Source organism: Eschscholzia californica, unplaced genomic scaffold, assembly GCF_041429995.1.
Source record: "Eschscholzia californica isolate CP2 unplaced genomic scaffold, dmEscCali1.0.p SCAF_5, whole genome shotgun sequence".
NCBI lineage: Eukaryota > Viridiplantae > Streptophyta > Magnoliopsida > Ranunculales > Papaveraceae > Eschscholzia > Eschscholzia californica.
The window spans coordinates 52440202-52467310 of record NW_028238472.1 but is presented as its reverse complement, the minus strand read 5'-3'; the positions used below and the strand labels follow the sequence as shown (position 1 = coordinate 52467310).

The 27109-nt window shown below is 36.5% G+C and overlaps 1 protein-coding gene across 2 annotated transcripts; it reads right to left on the bottom strand.

Annotated features, from left to right (window-relative positions):
- Nucleotides 1–2129: 2129 nt before the first annotated feature.
- LOC147540483 (zinc finger FYVE domain protein) lies at nt 2130–25202 on the bottom strand. Of its 2 annotated transcripts, none has more exons than XM_086640081.1 (36): nt 24048–25202; nt 21610–21748; nt 20957–21223; nt 20644–20811; nt 20319–20534; nt 19613–19707; nt 19194–19368; nt 18559–18971; nt 17543–17666; nt 16472–16570; nt 16303–16374; nt 15446–15583; nt 14731–14884; nt 14266–14633; nt 13424–13884; nt 12976–13314; nt 11597–11821; nt 11413–11503; nt 11189–11266; nt 10622–10912; nt 10339–10536; nt 9559–10044; nt 8927–9088; nt 7869–8198; nt 7682–7764; nt 7468–7572; nt 6692–6923; nt 6215–6580; nt 4956–5057; nt 4069–4212; nt 3762–3850; nt 3321–3403; nt 3112–3227; nt 2729–2814; nt 2523–2622; nt 2130–2427 (listed from the first exon to the last, which is right to left on the bottom strand). In XM_086640081.1, exons 1-36 carry the CDS (start codon nt 24956–24958, stop codon nt 2362–2364), a joined length of 7572 nt encoding a protein of 2523 aa, XP_086496207.1. In that variant the 5' UTR covers nt 24959–25202; the 3' UTR covers nt 2130–2361. The 2 variants fall into 2 exon arrangements, with proteins under 2 accessions (XP_086496207.1, XP_086496208.1); XM_086640082.1 differs by having other exon boundaries at nt 20924–21223; nt 24048–25098.
- Between the last annotated feature and the right edge of the window lie 1907 nt (nt 25203–27109).

Here is a 27109-nt window from a genome sequence, read left to right as displayed (position 1 = left end):
CATGTTATTCTAGAAGAGCATACGAGTTACAATGTTCAAAAGTAAATAGGGAGAAAATAAGTAATATTTATTTTACAATTTACTATTATATAGATTTCAAACTTACTATATACACAAATCAGTTGACCCTTTTCACCAAATAAAATTGAAGGTTCTAGTCTAATGGGACACTCTAATAAACACTCTAAAAATCTAGTTGTCAAGTGTCAAATAAAGATTCTCTTTCCTAGTGTCAATATAGAGACACTCTACATTTGTTTGGTCTCCAATGGAGATCTCTAAAATCTCTTACTTAATACACATGTCCCTCTTCAATTCAATAGATAAAAAGTAGTTGAAAAGCAAAGTTTTCTATTGGTTGAAATAATAAAGTAACACTTAGAGAGTCTCAAGTAGACACTCTCATTTTAGAGATTCTCTCTCTAGACACTCTATAATAAATGTGTCCAACTCATAATAGAGTGTGTAAGACCGACAAAATTTGAAAGCATTATTGATCTTGTTTAATACTAATTAATGTGAACTTATGTGGATTACAAAAAAAAGGAGGCCTGATTCATTGAGCTCGAACTCACACGGTGATTTGTGAGCTCGAGCTCTAACAACCGTTGATCTCCATGCGTCCTAAAAATACAGTTGTATTTTGCTTAAAATAAGGAGCAGTTAAAACCAATAATTAATAAACCCTATTTCACATTTATAATTACAAAAATAACATCCAAAATAAATCTTCTAGGTTTTTTCATATCTTCTTAAGCCAAATTAACCAATTCTAGGGTTTTCCTTTTCACGACTTCTTCACCCAAATAGCCATTCAATCGGCATAACTCTTCTTCCTTCCCCACAAACTTAATCAGAATCTTTTACTTTCTCTTAGAGACTGGGTTTTTCTTGAGCAATTTTTTCTCTCATTCACTTTTTTGATGCATAGTTTCTAATCAAAGGTTAAATCCAACCTCAAATATGAAATAACCTACAGTTCTATGAGTTAAATAATTCACTTATTCAAGTCTAAGTTTTGGTGCCACTTTATCTTATAATTAAAATTTGTTGTTCTTGTTTAGTTTAATCTGATCAATGTCAAAATTCATGAAAGCATTAGTGTTCTTGGCCCGAATCCAACTAAAATGAACCTTTTTTTTTGCCAAATCTAATGAGGTTTTATTTAATTAATCAATATTTATTTGAAATAAGGAAAAGAATTTGCACTAAGTGTTGATGTTATCTGCAAGTTTACAGCCTCACTAAAAGTGTTGATGTTTTTTGAATTTTAGAAAAAGAAATTTTAGAGAGAGAGAGAGAGAGACTGACTGAGAGAGAAGACCGTGAATCAGAGGTCATTTGGGTCTTTAAAAAGATTTGAATTTTGCACTTCCCTATATTAAGGGAAAGTTCAACCGTGAGAGTCAATCTACCACAATCAACGGTTGTGGTGCTCGAGCTCACAATTCACCGTGTGAGCTCGAGCTCGTAGAATCATGCCTCTTACAAAAGATAGAGGTTTGTTTTTTTTTTCTCCAATTAAAGTCCCTTTATAAGACGTGTGTTTTGACCGCAAGATTTACGTTTCTCACATTCTATTACTAGGACATTGAGTAAAGTTAACAGACTAATGGACCACAACAAAATTTACAGTATCGGATCAAAAGTACTGAGTAATATTTTAAACAAAAATGATGCTATACCAAGCCAACATCCCAACCGAATCCCGAACAGGGTACTTAGACGGGCTAGATCTAGCGAGAAAAAGTCAAATTTTCTCTCACTAGATCTCAACCTGCCGGGATTCAGCTGGGATATTGACCGGACATAGCATCAAGATCCCATTTTAAAATGTAGAATAAACAATAGCTGAAGAAGTCAAGATAAGAGTTGAACTAGTACAACTTCTCTAAAAAAAAGAAATCAACTTTCCATCCCTCTCTTTACCTGTGGATTCATTCGACGGGATAAAGTAAGAAAAATGCTAGGAAACCAGAAAACCAGAAAGATTCTATGCATAAATTATATGTGGCTTGTTGTGATTTGGGCTTCAGTAAAATCATTTTATCAAGGAAAATAGGTTTTCATATGTTATAGTTGTATAGACTAAACTAGAATCCAATGGAGAAAGTTCAATGAAAGACTAGTTTTTGCCTCAAAATTCAGCTGTTACTTACATTAATCAAATCCCTATACTCACAAGTTTTTAAGTTAGTTATATTGTAGTCACTACACTCTGAATGAATCACAACACCAAATTGATGGACTTCCTCGAAAATGCTCAAAAATAGATCAAAATACTTTAAAAAATAAACACTGTTATATTTCGACCGAAGAACATAATAAACAATAATAACAATATAATGGAAGTAAGTAGAATTACATGTATTGAGCTAACCATTGCTTGCAGAGATCGAGTACTGGTAGGGCATTTGCATGTAGTGCCTGGAAGATGAAGAATTTATGGTGTGATTAATGGAAGTTTTCAACAGATAGTGAGACTGCAAGAATAGGTTTGAGTTTGAGAGACGAAAAAAAACCTGATGAGCTACATATTGAACATCGGCTACACTTCCAGATTTTGAAGCAATTTGAAACGCGCTTTTTAGACGACCACATACCACACAAGCTAGCACTTTCCTGTTCATATACAAAAAAAGGAAAAAAGAATAGAGAAGATTTTGCTCATTAGTTTTCTGATGACTTCATGATTACTTCATGATTAGTTTTCTGGTAGAGGCGTTACCTGTGGTCGCTTCTTAACATGTCTATGAGACGATCAGGACGTTCTTTGTGTTTATTAGCATAAACATTGATTGCTGCTCCCAATACCTACATAATTCATTACCATACCACCATAAATACTTTAATCTGATATTCTTATAATCATATCATGGATTAAGAACAGGCCAGATTGATTTGGAGGACGAAATATACTTCCGTCGAAGTACTGAAATATATGTCCAATAACAGTTAAGGGAAAAACCAGAAAGGACTTTACTTGCCGATAAGAAATCTTGTGTTTAGTAATTAGTTCTAGTCTAATGAAATATCAATTTTCGAGCAAATTGTATTTCTAAGTTCTAACTGCAAAAGAAAAAGAAAAAAATCATTTCCCATAAAAATTACCTGGTCCAAATCATCGTCATCTATCGTGCCCCTGATATTTCTTATGAATTCTGTTAACTGACTACCCCTCTTTCTCTCTGCAAGTGATGCCGAAACTCCAGCATAGATATCAACAGCTGTAAGGTGGATTTGATTTAAGATGTTGAACAAGATGAGAAACCATATAATGGTAATAAAATTATATTGGTTCAGAGAGCAATAATTCATACCAGGAAGATTAAATTCATAGATCACTTGGAAGGCCAAATCGAAATTTTTCTCAGCAAGAGTCTCTGCAATCTCACACCTTCTCCTGTTCAATTTATTGGAGAGATTCAGAGGCCAACAACAAATAATTATATTACTGAAACTCTCACAACCCATATTAATAAGTAACGAGTGGCATTCTAAATAGAACCAGGTCTCAATTAATTAAGTTAAACAGGAATACAAAGTTAGAAAGGTTATTTTTTTCGATTGGTAGAAAAACTCATAATCTCAAGTGACGACAAGGAATTGCTAATGAGTGTTATTTTAAAAAAACTTAATATTGGAGTCTGTCTTTTTGTCCCTTGCATAAGAAATAGCAGAAGAGTACTAGATTTTGTGTTGTGGGTACATCTATCGGGCTCAGACTGCAAAGTATTAAACAAAACCAAGGCAAGACAAACCTGAAAGTTTCTGGATCATTCGGATTTCCGAAAAGAGAATATTTCCACTGTGATTTATCAGTATCATTGAAGGCTTTTACAACGTCCACCTGCAATGTTACGAATGATATTCATATAAGAACCAGATGTCTTTAAATTTGATTCTGCAGATACATTGAACTGATGGAGATGGAATACTACATTTGATGAGAAAACAAACTGAAAACTTGACCATTATCGTATAGGCCAATAATTTTTTCATGGAACAATTCTTTACTTTCTCTAAACAAGAAAACAGCTCAATAAACAGATTGCGTTAGATCTGAACCTGGATGGCTACACGAGCAGAGAATTTAACAAGCCCCTCTTCAGTAAGCTTTTCAGATGCAGTTTTACCACGGATTCCTTTCGACACAACCTTTGTCGCCTCACCTGCTCTATGCCGTGCCGATAGCCCTTCTTCAAAATGCATCTATCGAAATTAAAAAAGATTAGCAATACGATGTTGTTAAAGCAAGTAAGAAAGGAACTGGCAATAATTCTAAGAAGAGTTTGCATATGTTCATTCTTAAAATAATAATAATAGGAATTTGTCAGGCGGTGCACGTATATTGCCTTCCATTTTAAGACACGTTTATAGAGTAAACATCAAAATGATAACATAATCAAGGAAATAGGTTCATGATCGCACATGGGCTCATAAGAAGCTAACTCATAGTAAGCTAGAAGGCCTAGAAGGAGGGAGCAGGAACAAAAAAGATTCCTACGACGAACCGGAGCCCCCGATGAACAAAATAGGCCTTTCTCTTCCGTATAAGCACCAAACAAGCAACGGATGGGTTTAGCTCCTTACACTCAAAGGCTCTCTTAGAAAGCCATTGCTTATTTGGAACAACTCGATTCATTTCCTAGATCTCTTTAGGAGATACAAATGACCATAGATGGAACAACCTAATAGAAGGGCAGATTGCCTTTCATCCTCCGTCGGGGATCATTCCGCAGTTGTCTTATTTGCCATCTTAATTCTCGCTTAACAACAAAAAAGGAAAAAAAACAAGCAGCTGGTACCAGCAATTCTTCAATGTTTCTATCAGTTAGAATGTCCGTACAAGCAGTTTCAATGATAGAGCTTGCCCAGCAATAGAAGTAAAAATAATATGCAGTTAGGGAGGAATCAAGTACCTAAATCTTACTAGTATTAGCCCTTTAACCTACCTTGGCATTTTCCAAATGTTTTATAGCTTCTTCTTGAGATGAAGAATTCATAAATAACTGGATGCAACAAAGTCCAGCAGCAACATGGTCCTTCTTGATCACCTGAACCATTCAAAAATTATTAATCTCTAGGAAATAGAAAAAAATAAATAAAAAGAACAGCTAATTTAGCGAGATAAGTGTTCTCAATTGAAACATGTCTGAAGTCTAAACAAATACAGTTGACTGATTTCTGTAAGAACTATGTAGGAATCATTTTCAAGCCAAGGGAGACTCAACAAGATACCACTAAAACAAATACACAGAATACAGCTTAAGAAGTGCACAGTTCAGATAAATCGGTTATATGAAAACATTACTGACAATAACAATCCACAGAAGCTAGTTTTGGAGCACAAAAAAGAAATATAGTTAGCGCTTAGCATACATAAACCTTTGGTAATGATGCATGCACTCCATGAGTTGGCTCCACATCAAATTACATCATTTTTTTGAAACTACGAATAAATTGATTGGAACTGGGAATAGTACAAGAGGCTTGTTTACATGTTGCGGCGTTCAAGCCTCCAATTGTACACATTTATTAAGATAAAGCTTTAGCACTTGGCACAAAGAACAATTTATTCTAATGAAAAATATGTAATTCTCCATATATGCAGTCCAACTCGGCCGAGTGACTCGGGACTCGGCAGTACCCCGAGCCGAGTTCCACCGAGTTCCCGAGTCTAGGGTTAGCCCGAGTGACTCGGCAGAGATTATCTTTCTTTTATTATTGAAGTCTGATTTGTAACGACTATGGATGTTTTTTTTATATGATATTCCTAGTTATTATCTAATTAGAAAGAATATTTAAGAAGATAAAAGTCAATTAATTATTTATGGAAACTTGTTTAACTACCAAAAGATTGTATAGAAAGTTAGAAACTAGAAATAAAAGTCTATTAATAGAGTTAGGAACCTAGAGTCTATTTTTAAGTTTGAACTTGATTAGATTAAGCATTATCATGTTACTGTTTTATATACATATACTACTAACAATTTCATAATGACTTAGAGTGACTCGGCTGACTTGGACCTTGACTCGGACTCAGCCCTTGGCCGAGCGCCCGAGCCGAGTCCGAGTCGTACTGCTTAGCTCCATAATCATCTTTTCTGATAGCATAATTTAGTACTCGAAAATGTGAGCCGTGAAAAGTGGTCAAATTGAAGCTATGTTACAAAAATACCGAAGAAAGTCACAGAAAAGAATTTATTTTTACCTGAAACTTGTAAAGATAATTGAAATGCCGATGAGTTTCACAATAGGTGCATATACGAGCAAGGGCAGCAGTTATATGCTGATTCACTACAACATCCTGGGGTGAAGTAGATGCCATTTTTTCAGAAATTACATCTTCCAAAACAGACATGGCGCCATAACCGATGCACAAATCACACAAATCATCAAGTGTCCCATATTCAGTGGCCAAAGGATCAGGTCTTTGAGGGGATGAAGTCGGAGTGATTGCAACTAGTGAAGATGGTTGAGGAGGTGGAGGAACACCAATTGGAGGGAAAAACAAAGCACACGCTTCACTATAGCGACCGTGTCTGAACATGAAATTCAGCAAATGGTGGCGTGCGTACTGAAAAAATGACAGAGATAAAGACATGTAAATAATAATATTAAAATATCTGAGTTCAATAAAGTACTACATAGAATTAACAGCAAAATAGAAATTATTTTGCAAGCTTACATCTTGTAAGTAATTAAGACACTCATTGTATCTGATGTTATCCAGGTTGCTGCGAGGACCCTCATCAAAATCTAACATAGATGACTCAGATAGGTCACCTGCAGATCCTCGGTAAACTCTGGACCTCTCTGAACGTGGATAAGTAGATGGCATATATAGAACATTAAGATATGAATCAGCCGAGAGAGAATCATCTAAGATCATCGGTGCACTCTTAGCCAAATGTTCATACCTGCAGTGACAATTGAACTTGTCAAATTTCTTCTCACGCTTACCAAAGAAAAAGCAAGTTCATCAAAATGATATTACTAAGTACCCCACCATTACTTAAAACAAACATGCATGCAACAATTCAAGCACATTATGTGAATTTGCGAAGTGTTCCCCCCCCCCTTCTAGAATTGAAACAAGAGTCTGAGATTTTACAAGGGTATACATTCAAGACAGCAAATCAAAACTATAACAAGAACATCTTTTCAGTTTTTATTGTTTACCATCTAGATTCAGGTATAAACATATAGCGAAGTAATCTATGTTGGCTATGTAAACATGGTTAGATATTCTATAAAGAGCGCTATGTGCTGATCGGAATGGCTCGACAGGACCACTCTTGATAGACCTACCAATGACATTAGGTGCCGTATGTGCAGCCTTGAACTACTTATCGATGTCCAGAAAGTTCATATGGAAACCCTAGGAAGCCCCCCCCCCCCCCCCCCCCCCTAAATTTTATATTATGAATAAAAAAATCAGATCTATAATGTTTAAACTTTTACATGGACCGAACAGCAGCAACATCAACTGGTGCGCCTCCTTCAATTGTATTAATGATCTCCAAAATGACAGGTGCTGGATCTACTTTGTACAATTGAAGACCTTGCCTGGTACCATTAACAAAATGTTTTCAAGATATATCAATGACGACATAATTTAAACAATTTCAAGCTATATCAATGAATGTCATGATCCATTCGAATTGGAGAAACATACTTAAATTTCACTCGGGCTTGAGAGTAGTGTTCCATCTTAATTAAGGCAAGTCCCCATGCGGTCCATACAGGAAAAGCATTAATCTAAAAACGAAAAGAACATAAATACATCAAAGAAATATAATATTTAGTTAATATAACAGTACATAAAATGATAAAACTAACTTCCTCTAAGTCTGAATTTTTACCTTACACTTTTTGCAAGTATATACAGCCATGCTATACCTTTCATCCTCAATTAACCTGTCACGAAGGCGTTCTGAAGACTCTTTGTCAGCAATGTCATCAAGAGAAACAACAATCCCTGACCCAAGAAGACTTTGAAGTAACTCAGCTCGGCCTAGCCATACATCTGCTAGTGAAAGAAACTCAGACAATTCATCTGTACTCTGACTACCAACACTAGAGCTGCCAGCATCAGAAGATGCATCTTCAGTTTCCCTACTTCTTTCAGAATAACTAGATAAATCGTTATTTCCAGAAAGTTTTCTCAACTGACTTTTGGCATAAAGGAGTGCCTGCAGATGTAGAGTAAGAGAAATAAACTATAGAGCAACATGATATTTCATAACGAAAGCGGATAGGAATGCCAGTCTCAGGAGTATGACGTTATCAACATGAATTACGTTGTCGAAACTTGGAAGAAGCAATGCGGCTCTTCCATGGAAATAAAAGGCTAAATTTGCATTCCACTTCTAATGATCTCGCACCTTGTTGAGTTATCCTAGTAAATTTTGGTGTTTGATCATTCAAACAACTGTGTTATTCCATAAAGTAATTATCATTTATCTGTTGATTTATTGACTGTACAATGTACATAAGTAACCATATTACATACTAAACAACGAAATATATCAAGGTAAGCAAAACTTGTAGAGGATTATACATTGTCAGTTTCTATTCTACACTAAACAACTCATAAATATAATAAAAATGTTATAGTTGATACGTAAATTGAAGGAAATTTTCAGTCTGCAATCTGGTTCCAGATCCTACTGGTTCCATCAAGCATCAGATATCAAGGTATGCAGAACCGAAACCATGTACAACTACAATGATTCCAATTTTAGTGCTTGAATATGTGGATCCAGAAGTAGGAAAATATGTTTTGGTTCAGTAATGGATAACATTGACACTCCTATTATAGCCTAAAATTTCGAAAAATGGAGCACAAGATAACAACTTCGGTTCATTTCACAATCAACCAACTATAAATTATCATAACATCATTTTAAATGGTCGATACCTGTACAAAAGTCTCTGTTGCATGATAGGCTCGGCCAACAGTTTCCATAGATGCATGAAGAGGCAACTGTTGCGAGCTTAACACATTATTCATCTGATTAATGCACAAATCTAAGGCACCTTTGGCAGATACCAACTCGTCAGAGCACAAAGAGAGCAATGCCTGGAAGAGAAGAGCTTACATCAGCAGATACACAACTGAATTACAAACTAATTATAACAATGATTTCAGTTTATACAATAAGAAATATAACACTGTGATTCAATGGTATTCCACTCTGATTGTGTAATTGACCAAAAATCGAACAGTTTCAGTTTCAATCGAGGAATCATCGAGAAACTTAAACTACATGTTACTAAATTAATAGCATCCGAAGAACAAGCTCAACTGCTACAGCATGAACTAAAATCTAGTATGGTGGAGCAATACCTCCAGCTAGCTCCATACCTAGTAGGCTAGTACTGTGAAATAGTTCTAGCAAGCCACATATTACTTCTCTTTGGGGGTCATGAGGTGCACTAGTCTATGCTGTGCAAAAAAGAGAAACATTTCCTTGTACCCTAATAGTGTTAAAGATAGACAACTTTTCTAAGCCTTTAACCTATATCAGTGTAGAATATGGATAGACATACCTTAAAAAGAATGATGTCAGGAGCACTTTCATATCGATGAGATGCGCGAACTGAATCATCCTTAATCAGGTCACCAGTAAGGATCCACTCCTCGGAAATAGAAACGGGCGGAAGACGTTCCTGTCCGTCCACGTATGTGGAAACATGATCCTCCTGAATACCAGTCATTGCCTCCCAAGCAACTTTTTCAGACGGGGACAGTCCTGAGCTCTTTCTTTTACGGTCCGCCTCCTTTGGAGCAGGCTTATTCCCACTATCACGTGCAGTCCAGGAGAAAGCTCTTCGAGCTTCTTTTTGCAAATGACTTAGACTGTTGGTGAAATTTGATCTTGCAGGAGTACCAGTTTTCACTTTTGGTTTTACTCTTGGACCTGAGACAGATACCCTGTGCTCTCTCGGTGGAGAAGAAACATTCATAGCAATTGCTTTCGCAGAATAAGTGAGAATCAGATTGTTGTCTTTCAAAGAAGGGAATTCTTTCAAGATCTGCAAAATCAGCACCACCAAGTCATCACAAATAAGATGCGAGGAAGATGTTCAGGGACAGATACATGTTTCTCATCAGAGGTGGATGAGCTACAAGAGCCGTCTGCTCTGTATGTTGGAACAGAAACAAATAGTAGCGAAATAAAAAAATACCGAAACAAGCAAGCAATAAATCGAATGACCAGAAAAGAATTTCTTCATCAAAATAGAAGAACATATAGTGGCCAGAACAAGGGAAAGTGGACAGATAACAGAACTGCAAGAGTAGTAAGAATAACAGAAAGTTCTTTGTACCAGGGAAGCAGATTGCAATTGCTTCCTCATAAGAAGAACTTCCAGAATCAAATGAGGGTGTTCATGCAGTGAAGAACATCGCTGCTGCCATGGTAATGGCAAGGCTGCCAAAACACGGAGACCCAATGCCCATGAGTTAAGACGGGCTATGTCAACATCAGACAAATTTCCAGCTCTTCGTTTGAGAAAGAAGTGAACCTACATATAACAAACAAAGAACTTATAAATGAGAAAGACTTTTCATTCAAACACAAATTATATGAAGCGGGGAACTGTGCCATACAAGCAGTTGCTTTGATCGTAGACTTGTCAACAGTGGCATTGCACCCATAGCAACAGGTAGAGCATCATTAGGGTCACGAAGAGAAGAAAGAAATCGAGATGCTTCTGCTGGACCTCCACCATTAAGAGGATCCGCAGTTAATAATTTCACAAGTTGTCGACCTTGCAGCTCTCTTCGCAAATCAATAGATAAGCCTGCACTTTCAGCTACTTCCAATGCAGCAGACACAGCTCCCTTGCCAGCTAATCGAAGTGCCAGTCCTTCAGGGTCTTCTTTGCATTCAGCTTCAACCTGAAAATGTTGTGGTAAAAATAGAATGGCATAAATAATGGATACAAAAAAAACGTACAGAAAAATATCATATTTACAAGGTAATTAAGATAAAAATTATAGAAATACAGAAAGTAAAGAAGCCCGCAGTAGGAGGTGTCAAAATGTACTAATAAAACTAATAATAATCATAATCCATAAGAACATATGGCTCTCAAATGTATTATTTTATAATATAAAGATATTTGCACTTTTATCCTTTTATTCAATTCAAATAACACAAAAGAGAAGTATTACCTCTTGCCAGCTGCTATAACGTTGATCTGCAGATAAAATGTGACTGTATCTCTGCAACGCTTGTCTACTTTGCAAAACCTAATGACATAAAAGCGATTTTCATCAATAAAACTAAGAGCTATTATAATGGAAGGAAACTACGCTATCTTAAGCTTCAAACTCATCCACGGCATGAAACAGTGAAATAGAAACGACTGACGATTGAACAGATCCTGTGGCTGTACCTCAATCTTAACCGGGTCATCGGGAAGAAGGTGACAGCTGCACATGGTGAGAACATCCATAGCAGCATCTAGTTCCCATCTGTGCATATACCTGAGAGTGGGACTTCTCCAAATAAGAATCTTAAAGAGCATGACACAAGCAACCAATTAACGAAACAAATATGGTTTATTTGAAAGCATGTACTTCAGGGCTAGTTTAGCTGCGAGTTGTTTATCTTTCAAACGCAAGCAATACTGCCAACTATTACTCCAGATGTTATGTGCTCCATAACCTAGAGATTGTCCAAATACCGAGTGAGTTTCCTCTCTACGTTCAACAAGTAACTGAAGTAGCCGATCAGAAGCTCCATCACGTAAACAGCGATCAGAAAGAGCTAGAGCATCCATTAATTTTCCTTCATCGATCAATCTGTAAAAAGTTAACAACAACAATTTGTAAAGTAATTATACAAATGGACTGGCTCAATCGTGGTTAAATAAATAATAACTCTACCATCTAACACAGATCCACTTAACATGGTAGGTGGGTTACTTGGAGAACGAAATACATAATAGTAACTCCCAGAGGTGCCAATACAAGTGATCCTGATAGCAGTGTCACCACTAAGTCACAACAAAATGCATTTTCAGGTGCAGAATATAGAAAAGTGGCTTATAGTCTTTATTAGTTCCATAGGCAAGATTGGTACTGAGATGCAACATGAGGAGGGTGAAAGCACATTCGCCTGCCTAGATAAAATCCAAGTTCTCGAAAATATATTTTAGAAGGATGAATCCATAACGTAGGACACTTTGATTTTTTTTCTTGTTTTTCAAGTTACATGAACTTGGCTTTTTTTTTTACTTGCTAATGGTAGCAGAGAAGACACCGAAACTGTCTCCTTAATCTCCATTGACGAGTAGTAGTTTCATGCAGTCACAACTCTCGACGACCTTATACTTTCGTTTTTCAGTTTGTACTTTGTATAAAATGACTTCGAATTAGGTAAACATGAAGGTAGGTCTAGTTCAACAATGAATTCATGTTGAAGTTTCGACTCTCTTTGTATAAGAAAGTATGTAGTACCGTACCAATAGAGCTTAGAGCTTCTATTGGTTAACATATAAAATAAGTTATGCTGAAATGGAAAAGCTAATTGCGTGCATTAGAATGATCAAAATATGAACATGAATTTAACAAACTTATCTAATTAAGCATGATAAACGTCAGATTATGAGTGTGTGCATTATAATTGAGAAGATCTAAAATCCTAATGGCCCAAATGTTTCAGTTAGTTGAAAAGTCATGATGCTCCAACCAAAAAATTAACATGCAATTCATTCGAGAAGACTTTCAATTAATGCAACAAAAGTAAATATATACAGAAGCTAATGACTGCCTTACTCGATCAGCCAACACCAACATAAAACATTCAGAAGCTTGAAGCATGGTAATAGATCACTAAATAAAGAAGCCACTACAGAAGACAGATTGATACATGATAAGGACAACAAACAAGGATATCATGAAATACAACTGCAGTACTCTTGCATGAATAGAAAACAAACCAACAGTGGGAATACCTGTCCACTGCTTTTTGATAGGGTGCCTCATTCTCCGAATCAAAAGACAAGAAAACTGTTTTATCAACTTCAACATTTTCAGACTTTGGGGAATCTTGCAAAAGGTCATGACCTGAACCACCAAGATCAGTGTATTCTGGCAAAGAAGCACGACCACTATGAACAATGTCGTCAACTTCTGACTCAGTATCACTGTCAGCTTCACGGAAACGCTTAACAGCAGACTTTGCCTCTGGTACAGGAGTCCCACTCTCAGTAGCACGTTTATCTGTTATAGCATATTCTGATACTCTATGAAGATTTGTCTGCATTTGTATCCATCGGTTCAGAGTTGGAAACCTTTAGCATACACAAAAGTTATCAGTATACGATTATAGAACTAATGAGAAAACGTCATGTTATACTTAATTTTCTCAAATAAACCATGTTAAATTCTCAGGGTCCCCACCTCTCTGATTGATCAAGAGCAAACTCATAGAATAATCTATCTGCATCAGGTGCTTGCATCAACCCATCATTCGCAAAACCAGATGTAGATGGCTCGCTGCTGCTACATAATATGCTGCTCCCAAAAACACATGCTAAAACCGCTCTTACAGGGGACAATTTAGCCAAATGTTTCACTACATTCATCTCAAGAGGGTAAAGAGAGGTTCCAGGAGTCACTGGTGAAGGGCTGTATGAACTAGGGTTAGAGTCTTTAAAAGTACGATGAACTTTACTTTCTAGGCTCGTCTCAGAAAAGGTAGGCAGCAATGGAATGCAAGCCCAGCCATATCTGGATCGTGGAGGATAAACTGGAGGAACACATGCTGATATAACCTCATTTACAAAATCAGCACCCATAATCTCTGCTACTTTTCCAGCTGCATCAGTGCTGCCTCTCTCGAAAACCAGACGTGTTAAAACCTGCACAGGAGTTATGTGTAAGCAATCATAGAAGCTACCTGATAAATGCATTGGCTCCGAAATTGACAGGTTTGAATTTCTGAACAATGTTCTAGCAGCTAGAGACAGTCACACGACGCGGGAATGTTAATTATCGTCCGTGCTTACTACCAGGAGCTTCCGTAGATCTTATAGGATTAAGACAAGAGAATGTATTTAAGATGCACAGAAAACAATTGATATCTGTATGTAGTTATATATTTACTTCCTAAGGTGGATGTATTAAGCTTTATGAGAGATTAAAAAGGAAAGGCTCAGTATAATGTACTCTGAGAATCATAATATGCTACAGCAAAATGAAAACTTATGAGCAATAGGCTTCCAGTCTAAATAAAAACTTACATCTTTAGGCCATTCGTAAATGAGTGAAAAGAAGTTAAAATCATGAGTTGTGTCAACCCCATCAACTATGTCTCCAATAGTTGCAATGTAAAGGATGAATGCAGAAAGATATGTAGCTGGCTTGGAACTCAGGGGACCAAACAACCTTTTTCCAGTATCTCGAATATCGTAACTAGGAAGCTGCCCACTATTTTCACCAATATCTGAATTACGTAATGGGGGTTTCTTAGCATTTAGCCCAAGCCCAAGCACACCTTCCCTATCAAAGTTCAACAGTATTTTCCGGTCGGAATATGGCCCTTCTCCTTTGACATAGTCTGTATCTGATTCTTCATCTGCAACAGCTCTTGCAAGATTATGCAGCTTCCCTGGAGTCCCGTGTCATAAAGATGTTAATTATTAACTTCTTGCAAGGACACGCTTTCAAATTATAAAACATGTGAGTCAGATCAAATGAAATTATACCGCTCAAAAACTGTCGTTTTCCTTGGTGAGCATCTTCAATCATTTGATGCAGGATGGCAAGAGCACGTTGTTTTTGCCCTTGTCGGTTGGACTCCATGGACAATGAAGTGATCATTTCTTCAGAAAGAATTGCTTGAAGAGTCGGAGTCTTCTCCTGAGGAAAGTATATCATCAAATTTGTGAAGGAAGTCATATAATATACTCAAATTTCCTGAGTACGGTCAGACAGCAGAAGTGCATCTGTTTCTCTTAATTAGGCAATAAAATTTTAAGTGCATCTGTTTCTCTTAAGAGGCATCAGCTCCCCCAGTTATAGTTGATAAAAGATCTCCCTAAATAATGAGTAAATGATGGTTCATAACAATTTAAGTGCATCTGTTTCTCTTAATTAGGCAATAAAAACTAAGCAGTCATGGTCAAACACCTCAAATTTCAAGAGAGAACAGGGAAAGGCTCACAAATATGCAGTAAATGGCTCCAAATCAGTCAACCTTGATATTGTGACAAGTAGAAGCTTCATACAATATTCTACACAAGAACAAATGGTTTATGGAGCTCAAATTTTACCCTACTTGACCATGCTCAAGCACTGGAGGAATTTATCATCTTCACAATCATTGCCTGGGCTTCTTTTTCTTTTTACAAGGTAAATTGTTTAAGTTCAAGTGTCTGACTAGTGCTTCAGTAAATACAGATTATCCATCTAGAACATTACCTGCTCCAAGAATTCATTCAAACGCTTTAGGACACGCCTAGCTACAGAAATTAGGGTTACTTCTAGGACCTGATCCCAGTAAGTTGAACCTTTCTTCGGAGCACCTCCTGGATAGATCTCTGACAACATAACTTGAGCCTGCATAAAAGTTAAATTCCAAATACAACATCATCTACCAACCTTAAATTTGTTAGGAAGTACAGAATAACCAAGACCACCAAAAGAAAGCTCAAATATAAAAAAATTGTTTTGCAACTTAACAATGTACAGTTTACACCATGGATGTATGCCAAACTAGGAAAAATCAACTGAAAATAGCTGAAGAATTTCGGGACAAATGTAAGAAGAAGGATAAGGAGACATTTGTGAAACAAAAAAGAAAATTTGAATGAAATTTAGCTTAAATCTTAAAGCATGTATGCCGTATGGGATAGAAAAAACATCAGAAATCATGCAATCCCTATCTTTGCTAATAACCCAACTAGAATTTCGTATATGTGGTTTAAAAGAAGAGATTGAGATTCAGTAAGAAATTCATAGGCCTGATAAAAGTCATGCAACAAATAACACTGGCACTACTTGTCTTGATGCCATTGAAGACCAAAAGCAAACACATTACAAATAAACTAATATAAAATTTAAAATATAACTCCACAGCAAACATGTCAAGATAAATGGAGGTGCGGGGAAACATTAGGTTGGCAGCGGGGCGCAGTGAATATGTATCATCTTCAGCCCGCCATAAAAGTATATTTCAGAACAACTTGAGATCTGAGTTCTGTTACTAAATGTATTTTAAGATTAAATTAGGTTAAAAACTTTAAGAAATTAACAACTGAGTATGAATCTGCTCTTGCCTTGTCCAGAAGTCGTTTGGACGTATGCACAGACCTTGCAGAAGTTGCAGCTATGTCAATACATAGAAGAATCTAACAAAAGAAAACACAAGTTAGCACATGCACAGTTTTCGCCCTGGTGGAAGAGAAAACAAGTGAAAAATCCGAAGGAAAAGGTTCTAACACTTACTGCAGGTAATGGACCTAACTGAGAACGAATAGATGAAAAATCTAATTCCTGTACAGAATTAAAATTTTCACCTGCAACACGTGTTAGTACATCTTCCGCCTGACAAAAATAATGTGAACAATGATTAGAAAATTGTACTCCTACATAAGAAAAATCTTTCAACAGGATTACTCGGAGAGAATGTGTAAGCAAAGAACGAAAAATAAGTGCTACTATCTAGTCCAATTTTCCCCAAGAAATTAAATATATTTGAGAGGAAACATGAAATAAGACTGCTTCGTGCAGTGGGATGGAGTCAGACTTTCGTAAAGGTTAAGAAACTCGGGAAGAATGGTACACAGAGCGATGGTGTGCATTTGGAAAGATAGGAATCATTTGATATTCACGGAAAAGAAAATCAAACCGTAGCTTGAGAGGCAGTACAAGCATCTCATGCTTAACTAAAGTAAGAAAGGAGTGGGCTAAATTTTTTTTACGCATATGGACTTTCCGACAGCTCGAGAGGCAAATATGTCTTCAACGTAATCTTTTGTCGGACTGTGGCCACGAGCGGAGTTTTGCAGTTATTTTTCAAGTCTACGTGACTCATTAGAGATTCACACGCATATTGTACAGTTTTCTCATTGATTAACTCAAACTGTTAGAAAATAAATTAAGGAAGGGGAAAAAACACCAGAATATAGACAAGCTCTATCATGTTTCGGATACATTTCAAAGCACTCGTTAACTGAGAGGCTACATTCTGCATTCAGACTCTTGACATCCAACAATAACAGATTTCACTATTTCAGAACTCTGACTAGTAGAAGATAGGATAGATTCATTGAAGTAACTTTGTCAGCCTTTTCATTAAAATGGTACCCACTCTGAAAGCATACTACTTAGGATTACTAGACAAATACAGTGTATGGTTGTGTGTGTGATATAGATTTGACTGAAATTTTCAAGTTTTGGATTCTGAAAAAGCCCTTTCGTTCTTCTGCTTTGAGCTTTAGCTGACACCAGAATTGATTTTTGCAGCTTAAATAAAAATAATAAAGTGATAGAAAGGAATATCAGTTTAGAGCATACAGATGTTTTTCGAAAGGTATCATCAACCCATTGAGCAAGTGCAAGAGTGGCCTTATCTTCTGGAGGTAAAGAAAACCTGTGTACAGCCTCTTCCCCAATATCATACTTTGCCCTTCGCATGCAACTGGATAACAAGGATGTCACCAAGATATCATTATACCATCGGGTACCCTCTTTGTAAATTTAGATATTCAAGCAGAGTAAGTATTCCACATCCAGCACAAATTTAAGCAAAATGTATTTTCAAAACCATACCTACTCACTTAGTAAAGATATACTTAAAATATAAATGGTTAACTTTTAAAATTAGTTATACAAATTTGGACCTAACATAAAATCAGAAACTAAGGCCTTTGTTAGGGTGCTGGAGATCCCTAATAAAGTTACTGTGAGTTTTCATACCTGACATCGCAAAAATTCCTAAGAGGAGTATCAATGCTTAGTCGGCATTATTGTCACCATAATACAATTCTGACTATTGAAAGTGTGATTGGTGAGGACATGGGTCCAAAAAATGTAGGAATCAAGATACATCATAATTCATGACTGTGTTCATTGAACATCTTAAATTGCTTTTTGGTATTTGGAAGTTGGAACCCATTTCACAGTGTATGTATGTAACATGCTCATTTTATTGAACTTGACTAGACTGCTACTTGGAACTATAAGTCCATATTAATTTTCAAATATTTCATGAGAAATATATATTATCTCAAGAACTAACAATGGATTTCTCACTACTCCGAGAGATGCTATAACCCTACCATAGTTTACCACAAATGAGTCTCTGCTGATCATAATTTACCTTACCCGACAACCCCATGCCAAGCTTGTCAACCAAATTGTTTAAATAGAAGACGAATACAGAAATCAGATCAGAAGGGAGCGAAAAACCTAGTAATTTATACCATAATTGTTGTATCACTATCTACCTACTTAGCAACTTCCCAGAAAAAGTTTCCCAATTTTGGAATATAAAGTTCAAAAAGACTGAGGAAAGGGTTTCCCGGACTTACAAGTTCAACAGCTTAGATGGAGCAGCACGTAGGATGGTCAATGCCTCCTTCCAACTCCACTGGCGTTCGGATAATGGAAGAAGACGCTGCAAAATAGATAAGCGCCAAGACCAATCTTCAATGAAGTGTTTAGCATTTGAAATTCTCCACTCCAAGGCCTGTGCTCCACCAGCAGTTATACCACCGCTAACCATGTTCTCTTGCTCAAATTCAGATGATGGTAAATTGCGATTTAATATCTCCAGTAGTAACCCAGTGAAAGACACCACCATTTTGTTTTTCCCCTCAAATGAATCAATAAGATCAACTTTATGAGGTGATTCAGAAAAATTGCTGGACGTGGCACATTGAGTCAAATTCAGGGAGATGCCATCCATGTGTAGAAGTGAAATAATAATGCTCACTAACAAAACCTGCATAAACAAAAAACTCAAACACTTGAAGAAAAAGGTAGTTCTATCATGTTAAGTCACTAGACTAACTAGAAACTTTAGGAGCAAGAAGCAGGAATGAATATATTTTATATGAGAATTGTAAGGTCACTACAGACAGGCAGAAAATAGAATTAACATGTAACAGACAGAACTATACACTAAATGACATCTTTCTCGGAGTTAGATAACCAAGATACTAACCTTGCGTGGAGTTGTACTGACTGCTTCTAAGTGGTTCTGCAAATCCTTCAAATGGCATAATGCCATTTGTTGATGGCTTTGTGTTTCATCAGTGATACTTCGTTCCATGGCTCCTAAAGCAAGAACAGCACATTGAAGAGCATATCTCATCTGCATAAGTTCAATATCCTGCATCCTACAACGAAACATATATGATTCCAGATTAGTGCATGATAATTTAGTAAATAAACACAAGCATAGGAAGTCTACTGAGTTTGCTATTAGAAGTGTAACTCCACATGATAAGACAAGCTTTTACTAATTTGGGTAATTCTGAAGTGCCTTTAATTATACTAAATGGATATTACCCTATATAAAGCTCACCAGCAAATGATATAACAGACCCCGAAACTTACTAAAGAATTAAAGTTGCCACCAACCTCTTCCAAGCTGCTGCCGTAGAAGCAATGGGCTGCATGCTAATTAATTCAATCGCATCTTGAAATTTTATATCTGGAACTACATCGAACAAGACCTGCAGAAGTAGTAGGTAGTTAAAGCAGAAACAAGTGTATGTGAAGTATCTGTATCTGCCTATATTTCAATACTAAAACAGTGAATGGCACTTTGATCTAGTTCAACATGTATGTGAAATGCTGAAGATAAACACTTTTAGACAGGAGACAACGAGAAAAATACGCTTTATGTAACTTAGAGTTAGGAAAGAACAAAAAAGAGTAAAATATATAAATGTTTGATAAATAATTTTATCCAACATTTATATGTCTGGAACTACATATAAGTGAGCTGCATGCTAATTAATTCACTAGCATCTTACATTTTATGTCTGGGAGTACATCAAACAAGACCTGCAGAAGTAGTAGGTTGTTAAAGCTGAAACAAGTGTCTGTAAAGTATCTGTATCTTCCTATATTTCAGTACTAAAACAGTGTTCCGTTAACAGTGAGGAAAGGCACTTGGATCTAGTTCAACATGTAGGTAAAATGCTGAAGATTACTACTATTAGACGGGAGACGACGAGACAAATAAGCTTACGTAACTTAGAGTTAGGAAAGAATAAAAAAGAGTAGAATATATAAATATTAGATAAATAATTTTATCGTGGAAATGAAAGCATATACTTACCCTCAGAGGAGTCTGAACGGCAAGTCTTTCCAACACAAAGTTCTCAACAAAAGGATCAGACTGTGCATCATCATTTTCATCTGCATGTTGTTCTTTCCCAGAAAACAACAATGACGATTTTGAGGTCCATTGACGACCCGAATTGACACACGCAACAAAAGAAGCAAGATCAAGCTGATAACATAAAATATCACAAAGGTGCTCCACGCAAGATATCTGTCGATTGCAAATAGAAGTGACCATCAAATGCTTGTCGTAATAACAGAAAATACCTATTTTTAACGCATTCATGCTTCTTTAGATGTCATTATTGTTCGGAAGTTACCTCATCTGATTGTTTTCCGTATAGAGAATACTCCTCCAACCTCAGTACTTGTGACTTGCTTGTCCATAGAAGTTGCATCAATCTTCTGCGGAAAACTGTCTTGCCAGACAATAGATCCCATCCCATGACAGCTACCAACGGGGAAAGAAGGGGATACAGTGAAAGAACCTGTAATATCAACAATGTTTTGTCATGAAACTAAACACACCGCCCAAGTGATATGTGTCTCGCTTATAGAAATATAATGAAACTATCACTTCTTTTCACGTTTTGTACTCACTTATTCAATTTACACAGGATACTGAACACATACATTGCTAGCTTCTTGAAGTTGTTCCCTTTTGACAGCAGATAGAGCAGTGTCCATAACATACTCCAGAACATGTACCCCAGAGACACGTGCGTAGTGATACATGTCTCTCATGCAAGAACTAATTGCGATGCTCTGGACAGGATTTTTTTCATCTGAATCCCTAGCATTTTCCAAACTCTTTTGAAGACGCTCTAGAGGTGGAATCAACTTGACATCGGAAGTTCTATACATCTCCATTTCTTCATTGAGCAATTGATCTTGGATAACCTGAAGAATGAATTTAATTTCAAATCTCAAAATATACGTCCGCCACTTAGACCAGAGAAAAAGAAACTCTAATACAAGACACTGGTTCGACCAAGTTAGTGATGAAAGCAGAAGATCTTTTTGAGGGGATAAACATAGGATGCTATACTGTTGATAACTGTCAGTGTCACTGATTCAAGGACAGAATGGAAAATGAAGAAACAATCCACAACCACATACTTCTCCTCTCTCTTCTGTTTTTCACAGATTTGATCTAATACCAAACATATATTCGCATAAAGCGAGGACTTCGTTCATGACAAAACTATAGGTTAATGCTTATTGCTTAAAACTAAGAACATTAATAATTAACGTCATAACCAGTACTTGACCAAAACTAATAAGACCTGAATCATCTTCACAAGCTTTGTGCAATTTGAGGAAAGGGCTTCTGCATAGATCAACAGGATTTGTTCTCGGCTGGCATGCCTTTCATAACCATTTCCTCCCAGCCAAATCTTCCTAATAAGATCATGCATCGTCGTCCTAGGAAATCCATCATAAATGATAAGCTCAGAGTACTAAACAAACAAAAAGCAACCATTTACTCCTAAATATGAAGTTCGCAAATAATCTTACTCCGAGGATGAGAAAGGAAACATAAACATAGAGATGAAGAAGAAAATGTCCATAGTTAATCAGCATATCAAACAAATTAAAATAAAATGAAAAGGGCTTTGATCATTTGAGATAGAGAGGTCAAAGAACTATATAATATCAAGTTCAGTCAATCTCATATCGCATACATGCTCCAACAAAAGATTACTACTGCACGACATTATTACTTCCTGGTATCCTTTATGAGAGAGAAAAAACTACTAGAGGGAGACACATGCTTCCACTAGAAGATAGAGATACTTAAATAACATTGAAACATGTAGCTGCTTCCAAACCTCCCAACTACATAACGGAGTAGACCTCAAAGTAGGAGCTAAAGTGGTCCATAAGATAAGGACAAGCTCATCCTCCAGGGAAGTGGATTCTGGAACGATCTCTTCAGTAGCCCCAAACTTGCTATTGTAAACAAATTTCTTACCATACTAGTATCCTTCAGGATCGAACGGACTAGCCACCATTGTGGTTTTAGTCATACTTCGAGTAGCTCTTTCTTAGCTATTAGTGGACTTAGTAGAAAGTTTGGCCTTCTGGGACGTTCATTTTCTCTTACACAACAATAAAGTTGGACTACCAATGATTTTCTTTCCTCTCTTTCTGAAAATATAGGCCAATATCTGATTACAGAAAATACAAGCTCCTATTTACAAGCTTAAAAAATAAGAATGTGTTGTGTTCTCTTAAAACTATAACAGTAGAAGCTGTTAAAATCTGTTTGGTTATCATGTATTCGTGTTCTGTTCACATTGTACATTATTAAGCTTTAGAATCTAACAGTCTAAAGCTATCATATTTTCTCTAAAGCTTTAAATACCAATGGCCGTCTTAGAAAAGAAGTTGGAAAATTGACAATTTTTGAAAGGTTCAATTTAAGAAGTTTTATTCGTTTAAACCTGGATCCCTTAAATACAGTGATTCACAAGGTGAGTAAAAACAACAGCACCATAAATTAGCTTCACGAACATCTTCATCTGATTCCCACAATTTTGGGGCTTTCGGAGTATATTAACTATATTTTGGGTTCCATGTTTTTCTAATTCGGCGAGTTTTCAGTTACCATGTGAACTATGGCGTTTGGGCTTTCAATAACAACGTAATTTTGTAAAATTTACTAGTATATTGTTATTTGTTGATTAATCGACCATTATTGTGTATAACGTACACAATAACCATGTTCTATACTAGGAACATTGGGTTCCCGAGCTCGCTCTATTATTTTTAGACTTCTCCCAACCCTTTGCCCCTGAGTCCCTGACAACTTTATTGCAGCATGGTCTTCAAGGGCATAATCCAACTAGAACTTCCACTGTCTTTGACCACCTGTTTTTGCAGTAGAACTGTAGAACCCTGCTCTCGTCTTTGTGGTGAGCAAGTCAGACTTAAGTTACACATACTAGTGGGCTGAAGTTTGGAGACTTCACATTCAAATGGAAGGATGTTATTTAAAGATTCCACAAAGGGGCTTGTGGTGCACTCAGCTTCTTCGTTTTTCTCTTGCTTCGTCTTAATCATTTCATTCATTTTCAGTAAGGCTCTTCACCAAAAAGAAGTAAAGAGACATTATGCAAAGAACCAGAGAATGAGAAGATTGATCGTCACCCTATAGGCCCATAAAGATGAAAAAGAAGTTGAACTTGTAACCCAAAGGCAATGCGGACGCTAAGAGACATAATGGTGCTTGGGGTTGTAATAATGATGCAAGTTAGAGATTCAGGGGAAAACTAAATCCTCATTTCTTTTCTACGGGGTTCAAGAAGAGTTCGTGGAAATTTTGATAATTAATCACTAAAAGAATATTCCTACTTGCTAAAATAAGCAATCCAAGAAGGGAAACAATACGGCCATCAGCTTATGGTAATAAAAAATGAGGGTATATCTAAAAGTCTTTCAATCAACGTAGTCTAAACAGAAACTCTATCATTTAACAAATGTACTACGAACTTATAGCTAAAATCACCAAGATTTTGCTGGGAAAGGGAAACTAGTAATAATAATAGTTAAGCATAAGAAGCAAAATAATCATTCTCATTTGTCATTTCTCATGTTTCGTATGCGTAGTAGTCAATATATTCATTTTAACCTCTATGTTGTTAACACTTAATAGAAGCAATAACAAAGTCACATACATATATATATCTACATATAAGGCAAGACCGTTAAAAATAATTACCTGTACTCTTGCTCCTCAATTCCATAATCTTGATGAAGAAACCGAATATGAGAAATTGCCCCCTCAATATCATCTTCCTTGATGCATTCATTCATGGCATCCAAATGTGCTGTCTGAACATTCTTCACTAACAACGTGAGAGTGTTTAGTTCTTCTTCCACTGAACCATCCACCTTCTTCTCCTCTTCTTCATTTCTAACAGTAATTGCCAACCCAGGATCAAATGCATCAGACCAGTGAACTTGTTTTTGAATATTTAAACACAACGCATCAATAACCTCTGCTTGATCCAAAAACACTGTTCTCAAACACTTCAACTCTTCTTCCTCAACTGCTTTAACAGTTTCAATTTCATCAACATCAACTATATCTCTTCTCAACCTCCGTAAACCTAAATCCGATAACCGATCCAAAACATTCACAGAATCAACTAAATCACTATTAGATTCTTCTTTCAAATTCACAAAATCCTCAGGTTTTGAATCATCAAACTCCTCATTCAATACTGAAACTGAAACATCTTCATCTCTTTCCATACTTTCTATACTTTCTAATACTCCAACTCTCCTAATACTTTCTAAAACCTTAGAATTCACAATCTGTAATAACAAAATAAAATCAACTCTCAATTTCAATACCTCAGGTGCGAGATTCCAGATCGATGAAGTATCTTCTAATTCAAGAAGAACAAGAGAAGATAACCAAGCGAGTTGTGAAGGAGATGAACATGTATCAGACCAAATAACTCCATTGAATCTTCCACCTTGAGATATAATAGTTTGAAGGATTCCTATCGCAATCGAAGGTCTTCGTTTTCGTAAAGTAAGAATCGAAGCTCTAAATGCTTCAAATTGACCAAGGAATAGATGATTTATAGTGACTCTTGAGAGTAATTCAATCTCTTTCTCCATTTTTGATCGGATCAGATTCACATAGAGAGATAAGAAGAATTTTAATAGGTTTTCTTCATTCGATTGTAGTTTTCGTCTAAGAAGATAGAGAGAGAGAGAGAGAGAGAGAGAGAGATTTTTTACCGCCTAAAATTGGGTTTGGGGGAATAATGGGGGGAGGCGTATATAAGGATCGGAAAGATTTTGGTGAAGAAATAGAACAGCGATGGCCGGTGAATGACTGATTGACTAGTCAACACCACTCGACTCGGTCAACCAAAAGAACTTTTTCTTCTCCCTTTGTGCTGCTGCTTATCGGTCCAGGTTTGGCCCGGAAGCGACTCGTTTCGGCCCATACAGAAAACGGGGCGGTTCAACCCAGGTTTTATTCCGGCCCGAGATTATTCCATCCCAGGTTGAATGCGACCGCCTCAACCTGATAAGTATCAGTGTATCACTACCATTGGGTGCTTCTATAGGCGTCTTGCTGGAGTTATTGATTCCAGACTCCAGTTATTTAAGTTATCGTCTCAATAGATAGAGAGACAAGGGTAGAGCGAGAGGGTGAAGAGACAGGTTTTTACCGCCTGAAATTGGGTTTGGTGGAATAATTGGGGGGGGGGGGGGGGGGGGGGGGGGGGGTATAAAAGTAAGGAGGTGACTATAACACTTTATAGGAGGCCCCTGTAAAACTTCCCAAAATGTTATTTTGAAAATATAAAAGTAAAAGTTTGTTTATAACATGTCATAATGTTAATTTAGAAGGATACAAATGTCATTTCGACAATAGAATGGTAATAATGTCAATTTACCGAATAAGGGTAGAATGTTTTTTGATACTATAGGAAGATAAAAATGTTATGGTGACAAAATGAGGGTAAAATAGTCGTTTTGACAACAAAGGTAAAGATGTTATTTTGGCGATAATCTGATAAAAATATCTATCTCGGCGGCATGAGGGTAAAAATGTCATTTTAACAAAATAAAGGTAACAATATCATTTGGTAGCGTAAAGGTAGAAATGTTTTTTTTTTTTACATCATAAAGATAGAAAACTTTTTTTTTTTTTTGACAACTTAAAGTAGAAATGTCATTTTGAGAACAAAATGGTTAAGTAAAAGCTCTTAATCCTACCCAACATTAAAATCCATTAACAGAACTTTTGTTTGTACGAATTCCATAGAAGACTTTCTAAAAAGTTATTTTCGTGGAATTATTTGCCTAATATCAAACACGCCTTAGCTTACTGTAACATCTATATAATAAGGGAGGAGGATATCTTTCCCCCTCCTCTCAATGGACAAGATTTACTCTCACATGTTTATCTATAATGGTTGGGATTCATTTTCTCCAAGTTTGAGGGTTCAGATTTGATTAGAATTCAGTCAAGGGTGGAGATTAAAAGAACAAATATTCCATTTTTCTTTGGGAATATTCACGTTATTATTGTAGGCACCCCATTTACATATGGATCCCTTAAACTTTAGCCTTTGAGGGTGCCTACAGCTGCAATGTGGGGTGCGTTAGGTCAACCACAATTATCTTACAGCCAACCTCACGTGACGCATCTGGTAGAACTGTTTGTGTCCGGCAGGCACAAGTTATACCCTCGTTGCTTAATAAGGAAGGGAAGTTTTAAATGTGTCAATCGTAAGTATAATTGGTCCCCCAGATACCAGAATACAGTTAAAACTGATCCACTTAAAATTGGCACTCTCACATTTTATTTTTCTAACTTAAAATTGATGGAGTTGAGCCGATTTATTTACAAAATTGGCCAAAGTTCACCCATCTCAAAAGGCCGAAGAACTATTGAATAAAACTCAAATAGGTGGACTTAGGTCGAATTTTGTTACAAATTTCAACTCAACTCCACAAAATTCAACTCTAATTTCAACTTTAAGACATTGATGTTGAGTTCGATATATCTCGAGCAAAATTTTATAACAAAAATCGGTCCAGATCCACCGATTTCAAATCAAAACATCTGAGTCGAATTCGGTGGATCTTTTCGAAACCACCAATATGGATGTGCCAATAACCAAATACAGTTCAACTAAATTTACGAAGTCAAAGGATATGTCGGTCCGCCTATAACACTTACGGAATGCGCCTTTATAACTTTGCAATGAGGAAGTTGTTTTGATTAGGTTTTGAACGGCCAAGATCAAG